At 43.6% G+C, this 13,233-nt stretch overlaps 1 protein-coding gene across 1 annotated transcript; it reads right to left on the bottom strand.

Moving 5' to 3' along the window:
- Positions 1 to 2,782: 2,782 nt before the first annotated feature.
- Positions 2,783 to 12,990, bottom strand: LOC139556492 (potassium channel subfamily K member 13-like). Its single transcript, XM_071370511.1, has 4 exons — positions 11,869 to 12,990; positions 9,466 to 10,031; positions 8,902 to 9,129; positions 2,783 to 7,111 (listed from the first exon to the last, which is right to left on the bottom strand). Exons 1-4 carry the CDS (start codon positions 12,203 to 12,205, stop codon positions 6,962 to 6,964), a joined length of 1,281 nt encoding a protein of 426 aa, XP_071226612.1. The 5' UTR covers positions 12,206 to 12,990; the 3' UTR covers positions 2,783 to 6,961.
- Positions 12,991 to 13,233: the final 243 nt, after the last annotated feature.

Here is a 13,233-nt window from a genome sequence, read left to right as displayed (position 1 = left end):
GTAAACATTTAAAAGTGGCATTGTTTAAAGTGGCTAGTGATAAAAAAAATTCATACATTTTTACATTGTTAAAGTGGCTGGAGTTGAGTCAGTATGTTGGCAGCAGCCACTCAATGTTAGTGGTGGCTGTTTAACAGTCTGATGGCCTTGAGATAGAAGCTGTTTTTCAGTCTCTCGGTTCCTGCTTTGATGCACCTGTACTGACCTCGCCTTCTGGATGATAGCGGGGTGAACAGGCAGTGGCTCGGGTGGTTGTTGTCCTTGATGATCTTTATGGCCTTCCTGTGACATCGGGGGGTGTAGGTGTGCTGGAGGGCAGGTAGTTTGCCCCCGGTGATGCGTTGTGCAGACCTCACTACCCTCTGGAGAGCCTTACGGTTGTGGGCGGAGCCGTACCATGCCGTACCATGCGGTGATACAGCCCGACAGGATGCTGTCGATTGTGCATGTGTAAAAGTTTGAGTGCTTTTGGTGACAAGCCGAATTTCTTCAGCCTCCTGAGGTTGAAGAGGCGCTGCAGCACCTTCTTCACCACACTGTCTGTGTGGGTGGACCAATTCAGTTTGAACTTAAAACTTACTACCCTCTCCACTACTGTCCCGTCGATGTGGATAGGGGGGTGCTCCCTCTGCTGTTTCCTGAAGTCCACGATCATCTCCTTTGTTTTGTTGACGTTGAGTGTGGGGTTATTTTCCTGACACCACACTCCGAGGGCCCTCACCTCCTCCCTGTAGGCCGTCTCGTCGTTGTTCGTAATCAAGCCTACCACTGTAGTGTCGTCTGCAAACTTGATGATTGAGTTGGAGGCGTGCATGGCCACGCAGTCGTGGGTGAACAGGGAGTACAGGAGAGGGCTCAGAACGCACCCTTGTGGGGCCCCGGTGTTGAGGATCAGCGGAGTGGAGATGTTGTTACCTACCCTCACCACCTGGGGGCGGCCCGTCAGGAAGTCCAGTTGCACAGGGCGGGGTCGAGACCTAGGGTCTCGAGCACGAGTTTGGAGGGTACTATGGTGTTAAATGCTGAGCTGTAGTCGATGAACAGCATTCTCACATAGGTATTCCTCTTGTCCAGATGAGTTAGGGCAGTGTGCAGTGTGGTTGCGATTGTGTCGTCTGTGGACCTATTGGGGCGGTAAGCAAATTGGAGTGGGTCTAGGGTGTCAGGTAGGGTGGAGGTGATATGGTCCTTGACTAGTCTCTCAAAGCACTTCATGATGACGGAAGTGAGTGCTACGGGGCGGTAGTCGTTTAGCTCAGTTACCTTAGCTTTCTTGGTAACAGAAAGAATGGTGGCCCTCTTGAAGCATGTGGGGACAGCAGACTGGGATAGGGAGCGATTGACTATGTCCGTAAACACACCAGCCAGCTGGTCTGCGCATGCTCTGAGGACGCGGCTGGGGATGCCGTCTGGGCCTGCAGCCTTGCGAGGGTTAACACGTTTAAATGTTTTACTCACGTCGGCTGCAGTGAAGGAGAGTCCGCAGGTTTTGGTGCAGGCCGTGTCAGTGGCACTGTATTGTCCTCAAAGCGGGCTTCACTCACCTGTGAGGAGAACCATCCTAATTTAATTTGAACTAGCCCCCTGTCACTATTAGACATTGTGACCACATGCATTTGCTGTTGTCTTTTCTTTGTAGATTTTGTCTTACACAGTCTAGTGCATTTTAGAGTAGAAGAACACCCACTACAGATACACATGCTTGTTAGAGCATCTCGAAGACAAGCTTACAAACAGATGATGTTTTACTATTGTAACATGAAGTGATGAGAATCCTATTGTCGATGTCAGGAGCCCAGGTTTTTGCCGTAGATGGTGTAGTTCTCGGTCTCCGTACCACACGATTTTAAGATTGCATTCCTAAGATTCCTAAGATTGCATTCCACTACGGCACTTCTTTCTCTATATCGGTTGGCTACATTGGTGACCAGGGTGGGATCCTTTCGATACACCTATGGGGCCTGGGCACACTCCTTCTCCTAGAGAGGAGGAATACTGAAGCATGCATGAATGACAGTTCTACAGAATACTGAAGCATGCATGCATGACAGTTCTACAGTCTCCATCAGAGGTCCAGCCTTTTGGCGTAGATGGTAAAGCTCTCATTTCTGGACTGCAACGTCGTAAGATTGTACCCCCCCATGGCATGTATCTCTCTCTCTATATATAAATTAATTGGTAGGCTACACTATGTTTAGATACTTCAAATACTGCCTGAGACACCTTTGCTATTTGTCTCCGTACTCAATAAATGGTGAAACACTATTTGTGATGGTGTTCTTTGTTGTAATGTATATGCATGAAACGTTCAATATGGAAAACATGTCTCACACTCAGTCGTAGTCAGTAGAATAATGAATGGATGGGCCAGAATTTGGGGACGTCAACTTTTAGAAAGTTAGTTAGGCTAATAATTTAAACCACCTAAACCTATTCTCATTCTGAACATTTAGTATTTGAAACATAAACATTCATTTCCCAACTGCTTTTTCTATAATCCTGCAGACTCTTCATCATTCCCATACCTTCTATTCCTATGCATCCAACATTATGCAGGCCCACCATGGTATTGGGCATCTGCTGATTTTTGAGAACTCATCTGGTTTAGAAATCAAAATATGGTCATCTTGCACATAGTATACAGTACATTGTGCCTAGCTGTTTTTAGAGAAGATTGTATTGCAAGCTATACTATATGTGTAGGATATGCTGTGTTGGCTAATATGCATATGCAGCTGTCATTTTTAAACCTCCATTCTAGCATACATGACACACACATCTATCTACGTACATGCTTTTATTTGGGTTTGCAAAGTATATGATTTAATGTTTCTTTAAGCCTGCAGCTAGTTACTTGAAACGAGACAAATAATCATGCCAAAACATGGTTCGAAAATGTGATTCACTGACAGAGATAGCTAATGAAACACTAGCCTCCTGAGCAGGCAAATTGACATTTACAGTAGCTGGCTAGGCTAGTCAAACTAACATTGGCTAGCTTTCAATAAATTGGCTAAATGGTCAACGGAGTTGCGTCTTCGTACGATCAAGACAATTCATATTGCATGCTGCATATTTCAAGTGCACTCGAAAACATATTTATCTTATTTCAGTCTTTGGGAGCTCATCACACACAGACAGACAGCAGCTTGAGTTTTCACCAGGCTCTGTTTACATCTTAGAAGCAGGCCATTGGCTGCATTCATCACAAGGGGTATGTACAGGAGTTCTGATTGGTTCCAAGTTTAGCAGTTCGGTGTTGAAATAAACATTTTTATGATAAAATGTGCAAGAATTGAAGGTGCTAACAAATGTTATAGCCATAAGAATGTTTTACTGTCATAAACAAAAAATGAGCTCCTCTCTCGATAGGGATTGATCAACTTCATGTTTTTTGGCTTTGACCCCTAATCTATTATACTGATTTATGACTTCATCTTGGCACATAATATAACAAAAAAGTGGATTAAATGTTTAGAAGCTGAATATCTGATTATTCTTTTGTTTCTTTGCCAGGCCTTGATTTGGAGTGAAAGCCGGATGTGACTTTATTTACTCGACTAGGCCTATGCATTGAATTTAGATGATGACTCACAGATACAGTATGTTAATCATACTGTATCCTAATTCACTTCTACCCAATAGCCGCATGGGAGCTCTCATAAGCCATTGAGATAATGCACAACTCCCACCTTTTCTCTCAGCTCTCTGCGCTCACCCTCATTCACACACGCTTCATAATAGGATTGTGATTGATATACTTATTGTTGCAGCAATTTACTCCTATTCACATAATGACTGAGGTTTTACTAATCGAATAAATAAGCCAGTCTTTGTACGCCAGTCATCACCTCATGTGCATCTGTCTGGTCTAATTCAAGAGCCTTTGTAAGAGTTTGTCTACCCCGAACAAGTATTAACCACATCAGACTCCAAATAGCCTATCTAGCTCTAGCATGTCAACACCTTTTAACTTTCTTGTTGTTACACGTGCAGGGACATTAGTTTCACAACCCCATGGCCTTAATAGGAAGAACATCTCCAGACTCTAGCTTTTCAACACCTCATCTCTATTTCGTCATATCTCAAGTCATCTCTATTTATGTTAGCTATATGTGTTTATCCAGTGTGGCGGCAGTGTTATTGGGAATGGGCATAAAGGGAATAGTGAGTGGGCAGCCACTTATTAACACTCAACTACAGCTAGGAACTCCACAAAGAGCCATTGTGACTACATGTGATTTGACAGGAGCTTTGAATAACGCAGTGAGTCACTTTCTCTTCTCACACCTCCTGTTTGATAGGCAGCGGTGAAGAGGCTCCCTCACCCTCTTTCTGCCTCCCTCCTGAGGGACATTAGCCAACTACTAGCCTCGGTTCCCAGGTCTCGCTCATGTTGGTGAAAGCCTGGTAGAGGCTAGCCAACTACTAGCCTCTGCTCCCAGGTCTCGCTCATGTTGGTGAAAGCCTGGTAGAGGCTAGCCAACTACTAGCCTCGGCTCCCAGGTCTCGCTCATGTTGGTGAAAGCCTGGTAGAGGCTAGCCAACTACTAGCCTCGGCTCCCAGGCCTCGCTCATGTTGGTGAAAGCCTGGTAGAGGCTAGCCAACTACTAGCCTCGGCTCCCAGGTCTCGCTCATGTTGGTGAAAGCCTGGTAGAGGCTAGCCAACTACTAGCCTCGGCTCCCAGGTCTCGCTCATGTTGGTGAAAGCCTGGTAGAGGCTAGCCAACTACTGTTCTCTCTGTGATAAAGTTAGTCCCAACAGAACGACATACAAACAAGACCACCAGACAAGATAATTTCAGGCGTATCCATATTTTTTTGTCACATTCTTGTCATTACTCTACAGTTAGTTGTAATTTCTTTGTCAACAGTATAGTCACCCAATGATACATTGGTTGTTTCAAAATGGATGAAATTACAAAGTAGCAAAAACAATCTTCTAGTGACAATAAGTAGCAGAGTTGTATCATTTTCTCAATAATATACTGTACCACCGTTTCAAATCGTGACATGAAATTAGATCACCACTTGGTAGAAAAATATCAAGTCACATTAATTTGCTGACTCATACTGTGGGCTATGCTGTATTCAGACCGCCACACTCGTTATACTGCTTCTCCACTGTAGTGTGTTATTAGAGGTAAAAAGGGAAGACATGATAAATTGGCTTTTTCTTTTCTCTACAGCTTTTTTGGAATAACTAGCTAGGTATTGAGACATTCAGCACTAAAGCTCGCTGTGACGTAAATCTGTAGGAGTCTGTCTCACTAGCACCATATATAATTTGAGCATCTTCTTCGGTGCGTTCAACAAGGCGTGTGAAGAGGCGTATGTCGCCCCTGCTCCAACCCAATGCATAATGTAGACTCTGATCTGAACAGTTCTGCTCCTCTCTCTTCTCTCTCTCTCTCTCTCTCTCTGCTCATTACTGCTTTCTCTCACCCAAACTGGCTCTCCTTTTCACAGATCTGTCTGTTTCTACTTCTCCGTTTTTTCTTTCACCCAACCGGCCATTTTTTTTTTCTCCCACAAATCCCTTTCTCACTTGTCTCTCTCTTTCTCTCGTTCCAGTTTCAGAATAGAACGAGAACATAACACCTCTGTCATGGAAAGAATGAGAAAAAGGGCCCTGAAATAACCTAGAGAGAGGCTTGTTTTTTCCATAGCATTAATATGAGCATGCTAGCCAGGTCCAGATAGATATGAACAAGAGAGTGATACTTCATTGTTCGAGTCCGTATGCTGCTGCCTCATGGTGCTTCAACATAGTGTGGTGAAACAGCAAGATAACAGCCCTCGGATAATACGCTCTAAATTGGAATCTCTAAAGAATAGAATTCTGTTTTTCATTTTGGTTAGAATAAATAGATATCCATTAGTTTGTAATGGTGCTGCTGTGCTGGGTGTTATTGTCCATTGCACTATGTCTCAAACATAACAGATAACAAGATAGAGGAAGCAGTGCAATAGAAAACCCATCACAGCTGATGAACATAACAAGTCTGTAGCCATAACCACTCAGACAGAAGCATGATATTTAGACAGTGTTTCTGTTTGCCACATTCAGCTGTCTCTAAAAGTCTTGCCTGCCTTTCATAAGGCTGTCTCCCCTTATAGATCGGTTGCGGTTTCTTACACACAGTGGAAATTCAGTATTTTTCTTAGAAGGCCATTTCCCCTTTAGGTGTTTTCTCTGAAAAGCAGGCGAGCGGTGGGTCTTCTTGATCAAGATGACAGTGTAGGCTGTTTGTAGTCGTGGTGATGAGCAGTTTGTTGGCTAGCTGTTATTCGCTGGTGATATGAAGAATACCATAGGGTAGTTTGAAACCACTCAGCTACAATGTCTCTGGGTAGCTTTCTGTATTCTGTAGTGTCACCATGGAAACTGCCTCGGTAACCGTAACCACCAGATTCCAGCAGTAGCTACAGTTGGTCATGATCCAGATGTGGGTGAAGGAGACGCACACACAAACACACTCATGCACACAGGCACACAGACACTGCCTGATGAACCAGCATGCATCAGAGAAGAATGGGTGGCGGCAGGCAGAGTTCTCTTACAATGGAACCTCGTCGCGGTATAGGTTGGTACTTCAGGTCAATTATTCTCCTGCGACGGACAGCTTGATTAAGTAAGGCAGACGTGCTGTATTTCATTGTCTCTGCAGTTATGAAACAGCTAACTTTCTGCACACTGAATGCCACTGCACTTCCTTCCCCTTCGCAGCTTGATTGGATGTGCGGGGTGTACGTGACATATTCTGAACTGATGTGGTCTGGCCAGGCTTTAGTCCATGGGGTCAATTATTCTCCTGGATTTGAGTTGGGCTGGGGTATTGTACATTTCTCTATTTGTTCAATTAAAACCAATGTATTTTTAGAGGAAGTCCTGATTTCTTGTGACTGTCTCTCTGGCCAGTCAATCAGTCTGACTTATATGTATACATAGGTGTAGGCCTATCTGTCCACGCTGGTCTCCGCCAGGCGGTTGTTCATGATGCCCAGGGCGCCCACCCCTCCGGAGAAGCCATTGTGGCGGGAGCCTGACTGGCGAGGGTGACCGTTAGCCATCTCTGACAGCTGCTTCTGCATGATGGCCAGGTTCACCTGATGAATGGAGAGAAACTAATTCATTACCAAATAAATGTAGAACAAGCGCTGGGTACAGCAATATAGCAGTAAAAATAAATCTAATGATACAGTAGCAACGTTTCCTGGAACGACTAGGAAACGACCAGGGCAGGAACCACGATTCGTTTGCACTTCACTTATGCAATTAACTTCTCTTGGGCAGCATTCGGGATTTTGGATGAAAAGCATGCCCAAATTAAACTGCCAGCTACTCATCCCCAGAAGATAAGATATGCATATTATTAGTAGATTTGGATAGAAAACACTCTGACGTTTCTAAAACTGTTTGAATCATGTCTGTGAGTATAACAGAACTTATTTAGCAGGCAAAAAACCCAGAGGACAAACCATTCAGATTTTTTTGTTGTTGAGGTCACTCTCTTTTCAATGAGCTTTCATTGGGAAACCAGATTTCTAAGGGACCTTCTTGCAGTTCCTACCACTTCCACTGGATGTCAACAGTCTTTAGAAATTGGTTGAGGTTATTCCTTTGTGTAATGAAGAAGTACGGCCATCTTGAAGGAGGGTCACTCGAAGTGTCCTGTTTGTTAGAAGCGTGTGACCAGAAAGCTAGCTACAGTTGGTTTTAATCCTGTAATGAACACAGATCATCCCGTCTTCAATTTTATCGATTATTTACGTTAAAAAATACCTAAAGTTGTATTACAAAAGTAGTTTGAAATTTTTTGGCAAAGTTTTCAGGTAACCTTTGAGATAATTTGTAGTCACGTTTCACAATTTGGAACCAGTGTTTTTCTGGATCAAACGCGCCAAATAAATTGACATTTTGGACATATATCGACGAAATTAATCAAACAAAAGGACCATTTGTGATGTTTATGGGACATATTGGAGTGCCAACAACAGAAGCTCGTCAAAGGTAAGGCATGAATTATATTTTTATTTCTGCGTTTTGTGTCGCACCTGCAGGGTTGAAATATGCTTCTCTCTCTTTGTTTACAATGGTGCTATACTCAGATAATAGCATCGTTTGCTTTCGCCGAAAAGCCTATTTGATGTCTGACATGTTGGCTGGATTCACAACCAGTGTAGCTTTAATTTGGTATCTTTCATGTGTGATTTAATGAAAGTTTGATTTTTATAGTAATTTTTATAGTAATTAATTTGAATTTGGCGCTCTGCATTTTCTCTGGCTTTTTGCCAAGTGAGACAGTAGCGTCCCGCCTAAACTCAGATTTTTGCATATAAATATGAACTTTACCGAACAAAACATACATGTATTGTGTAACATGAAGTCCTATGAGTGTCATCTGATGAAGATCTTCAAAGGTTAGTGATTAATTTTATCTCTATTTCTGCTTTTTGTTACTCCTCTCTTTGGCTGGAAAAATGGCTGTCTTTTTCTGTGACTTGGCTCTAACCTAACATAATCGTTTGGTGTGCTTTCGTCGTAAAACCTTTTTGAAATCAGACACTTTGGCTGGATTTACAACAAGTGTATCTTTAAAATGGTGTAAAATACTTGTATGTTTGAGGAATTTAAATTATGGGATTTCTGTTGTTTTGAATTTGGCGCCCTGCAGTTTCACCGGCTGTTGACGAGGTGGGACGCTACCGTCCCACATACCCTAGTGAGGTTAAATGGCCGGATATAGAGAATCAGGGTACCAAACACTCTGCAGGATCTGGATCTGATAGGTATATGTGAACACGCCTCAAGTATTTCACATCTGCACAAAGTCTGATCTGGGAACAGCCGTAAACCGTAAGTAGTGGACGCATACATGTTCATGTCTTCTCCTCACCTTATTGGCAGCCAGGAAGTCTTTCATGGAGATCATCTCTCCAGACATCCTCCGTCCGTCCGCCTCGCTGTCGTTCACCGCGTCCGTCTCAATGGACAGGTCCCGCCTGGCCCTCAGGTGTCCGGGCACTACCACGTTCCTGCGGGGGTGTCTGGTGTGCGGTTGGTGGCCCCCCCTCCCTGGGCAGCGACATGGCACCTCCAGCCTCCTCAGCAGCCAGTTCAGCACCTCAAAGTCCCAACAGAAATGATCAATGGCGATGCTATAATAAAAGTCTTAGAGACTAAGCTTACATGACATTTTTCTGAATACAATTTTTTTTTTACGATTCCAAAATGAATGGCTACAATAATAACTTTTATTCACAAGTGCTTTTCAAAACACCCAAAGTCACTACTTTACTTAATAAAATGAGCAAGATGAATACAGTAACAATAACAACAATCCCGCCGGATTGATGATGATGCAGGCCATTATCAGGTCATTATTGTCAAAGAGTTTTTTTCTCAATGACTTACCTGGTTAAACAAAGGCAATAAAATCTGAAGTATTATAAGTATATACCTGTTTGATGACGATGGAGATGACGTTGAACAGGGAGTAGATACAGCAAACTCCTGTCAGAATAAACAGGAAGTTACCCACCCGGTACGCCGTCTGGTTCTCATTCCCCTCATCGTATGCAAACATCTGGCTGCTCACCATGTCCCCAAACCCAATGGTGCTGAACGCTACGAAGCAGTAGTACAGAGAATCCAGGTAGCCCCAGCCTTCTACAGCAGAGTACATGGCCGAGGCACAGCAGGATACCAAGATGGCGGCGGCGCCCAGGATCAACATCACACAGTACACCGAGGGCTTCCACCCAGCCAGCCCCTCTCCCCTCCCGCCTCTTCCGCCCCTGCCGCCTCCACCGCTGCCCTCAGAGAGGCGTCGGCGGCCATTTTGAGGAAGCACGGCCTTGCGAAGGTGGCGACGCTCGTGGCAGGACTTGAGGACGAAGGCGATGACGGTGATGACGCGCTCTAGGAAGAGGTTGAAGAACAAGATGGTGGAGGCACAGCCGATCAGGCCGTAGAAGATGAGGAAGATCTTACCGCTGATGGTCGCTGGCGTGGTCATTCCAAACCCTGAGGAACATGAAGATGGAGGGATATGTTATTATAAAGAAAACAGTACAGGTCAAAACTAGTAATTATGTTTTTGCTTGAATTTATTACCAATTACACCATGATTGGATAGATAGTGGAATCATTACCATTAGAAAACAACAGTGTGACAATACAATGCAGTATGATTTTTAGTTATATTTAAAATCCTGTTTATTCACAATCCTAAATCAGTCAGCCTGAGCATAATGTATACTGTCAGCTTTCACAGACAGGTGGAAAAGCACATTATAAGTTGAAGCAACGCTCACACAAGACAGGCCTCAAATAGAAGTGTCAAGCACGCACACAAACACACAAACACGACGGCCTTGCTCTGGCTTTTGGATTGTGTGCGCGTTTTAGCATCTGTACAGTAAGTAAGCTCAGAGTTTGTTCAACGCTGATGGTTAATTAGTTAACAAGCACACCCTCCCTCCCTCCCTCTGCCCTGAGTGGAGTGAAGCACCATTCAGTCACGTGCACAATGCCTCCTCAGCCACTCACTCACTCGCCTACAGGGTTGCTAATGGTGACAAGAATAATATTATTCTTGATTCTTCGCCTTCTCTCTTTCTAGACATCCCCTCATCGCTCTCTCTTTATAATTCTCTCTAATTGACTTCTCTCTCACACACTTAACCCTCCCTTTTTACTTCTCTTCCTCTTTACCTTTCTTATTTTTCTCTCTCCTCCTCCCTCTTTTCTCTCGCTCTCTCTTTACCATCCTTTATCACTTCTTCTCTCATTCTCGCCCTACCCCTTTATACTACACTAGGAATGCCTACTTTCAGACCAATGGAGGACCCACAGAATCACACACACACACAGCTCTTATCTGATGGACAGAGTGAGCCCAGCTGTGATGAATCTCATGATGAGTCCATCCAATCCAGCCCTTGACTACATGCTCACTCTGTTCCATTTCACACTGCATTTAACAATGAGCAGTCAGAGGTGAAAAGGGATCTCTCCATTTACTTCCATTCACTGGCTGTATGGTATGGTTATATGGTTATATATACCATATATATATAGTATGGTTATATATACTACTATATTTGAAATTACAGAACAGAAATGTCCTGTATTTAGTATATCTGTACTGAATACAAATGCATTAGCTAAGTTCCTCCAAATCCATTTATTTTCTTTCTTGACATGTAATAAAGTAATCTAGAGGCATTAAGGCTTTTAGCTGTGTTGCTTAGCTACAAAAGATCAGAGATAAGACTGGCTTGTGAGCCATAAACATCCCCTCTTCACCAGGCTTTTGTTTGCCAACACAGTCTCATATCATTCAGACAGAGAGGGAGAGACAGAGAGTTGCTGGAGTTTCCTAGTAATTGGCACTCCAGGCTGCACTAATTTAACAGGGTTTCATATTGAAACCAATTACAGGACACACAATAAGACTAATTAAAACTTGACAGGCATGCATATTGAAGCATCAGTTCGTTGGCTGTGATTGTTCTAGTTGTGGAATAATTGAATGGTATTCATAAGACATCCCTATGACATCCCTATAGCCTACACAGTACAGGTTCTATAGCCTACACAGTACAGGTTCTATAGCCTACACAGTACAGGTTCTATAGCCTACACAGTACAGGTGCTATAGCCTAATTTTCCTGTAAAATTACTCCTAAAAGCGACACGTTTTGGAGTGCTGAAAAATATGAATTGCCATGTAATTTTGTCCCAAGTAAGTTAAATATAAAATGGATTATCTCCAGCTTTCACCTTTGATTCATGGTGTTGGATATGATTTGTGTCATATGTGATAATGAGATAATCTATGAGCTACATAACATATCACCTATGGTCGAGACCACAGTCCCCACGAAGTAGAACGCGCCGGTAAAGTCCCACCGAGGTCTGATAGTGTCCACGCGAATCCCGGCCAAGTTCGCCTCCTCGTAGTTCCTCAAGAAGTTGTCCAGCTCTTTCTTGCTCAGGTTATTCTTTTGGCTAAACTGTTCAAAACGCTGCGCCCAGCGGTCCTTCGCCTCTGCTTCCATCGGCTGTTCCAGTGCTGAAAAGACAGCGGCACCGCAGAGGAGGTATAGGATTATAAACACCGCTAACATTAGGAACCTGGCGTTATCCTCGTTGAAGGGACCGAAGCCACAACAGCAGCCGCTCCGGCAGGCCATAATGTAGGCTTGTCACTGTTCAACAGGTGCTGGGAACGCGCCGCATCGTTTTATTATGTAACAAATTACACACTCCTCATTATCCATCGTAATGTTTGAAAAAATCACAAACAGGTTCAGGATAGAAACTCTGGTGAAATAGAGTCGAAGGCTGCGGGGATAGAGAGCAGAGATAGCCAGAGAGAAAATGAGGAGAGTTTTCCTCGGAGATTCAACAGCTGGTCACCTGTCATTGTGAAAATGCATCGAAGAACAAACACAACAGTAACCATCAACAGTTGTCAAGGCTCTTTGGCCATCAAGTCCAAATGTCCGTTATTATTATCCGTTACAATAAACATATGGCGTTATCCTTTACCTTTCCGCGCTTGTCCAAAATAAATAATCCCATTTTCACCTCTCTGTTAATAGAGTTCAAATGGTGTTAACCAAAAAGGCGCACAGTTGAAAAGTGGATTTGAGCAGGTGTGCAAACGAAAAAATAAAATCCACAAACCTTTGGCTGGGGCTGGATAGCAAAATAGTTTACAACGCTGCGTTCAATGCGCAACCTCACTTCGTCTCAAAATACGCCCCTCACCGAGCGCGTTAAGAAGGTTCTTTCGAATGGCTCACATTGAATAGAACTTGTCTTCAAATGGTGTACTCTGTCTAAACCCAAGGAAAACCCAAGGCTGTTATAGTCAACTGCAAGATGTTTTGTCTGTCTGCAACAGTGCGCGTCTAACTGACCCACATCAAGAGGCGCCGAGGGCATCGACTAGGCTACACACTCTGAACAAGCCTCAGTCACAAATTTATCCACACACACTATCTCCCTCTGTTCTGGTCGAGACCAAGTGGAACAGGATTGAAGCAGGGAAAATATTACGAGTTTTGTAAGTCCTGCAGGCCTATGCATGAAAGCAAAAGGTAATCAACATCAAGCTATAAACTTTAGCTTTAACTTCAACTTAACAAACATGAGCAACTGTGAATTTACAAAGTGATAAAGTCAAGAAAGATTACATATGTATTACAAATAAATT

This window comes from Salvelinus alpinus, chromosome 27, assembly GCF_045679555.1.
Source record: "Salvelinus alpinus chromosome 27, SLU_Salpinus.1, whole genome shotgun sequence".
In the NCBI taxonomy this organism is placed as follows: domain Eukaryota; kingdom Metazoa; phylum Chordata; class Actinopteri; order Salmoniformes; family Salmonidae; genus Salvelinus; species Salvelinus alpinus.
The sequence above is the reverse complement of the archived record's forward strand: the minus strand, read 5'-3'. Positions and strand labels throughout refer to the sequence as shown.

What these genes read in the sequence shown, in the direction of transcription:
- LOC139556492 (XM_071370511.1), bottom strand. Translation starts at nt 12,205, where the DNA reads ATGGCCTGCCGGAGCGGCTGCTGTTGTGGCTTCGGTCCCTTCAACGAG. An exon ending in GACTGTGGTCTCGACCATAG is followed by an intron (nt 10,032 to 11,868) that starts GTGATATGTTAT and finishes CATGTTCCTCAG; the next exon opens with GGTTTGGAATGACCACGCCA. An exon ending in ACTTCCTGGCTGCCAATAAG is followed by an intron (nt 7,112 to 8,901) that starts GTGAGGAGAAGA and finishes TCCATTCATCAG; the next exon opens with GTGAACCTGGCCATCATGCA.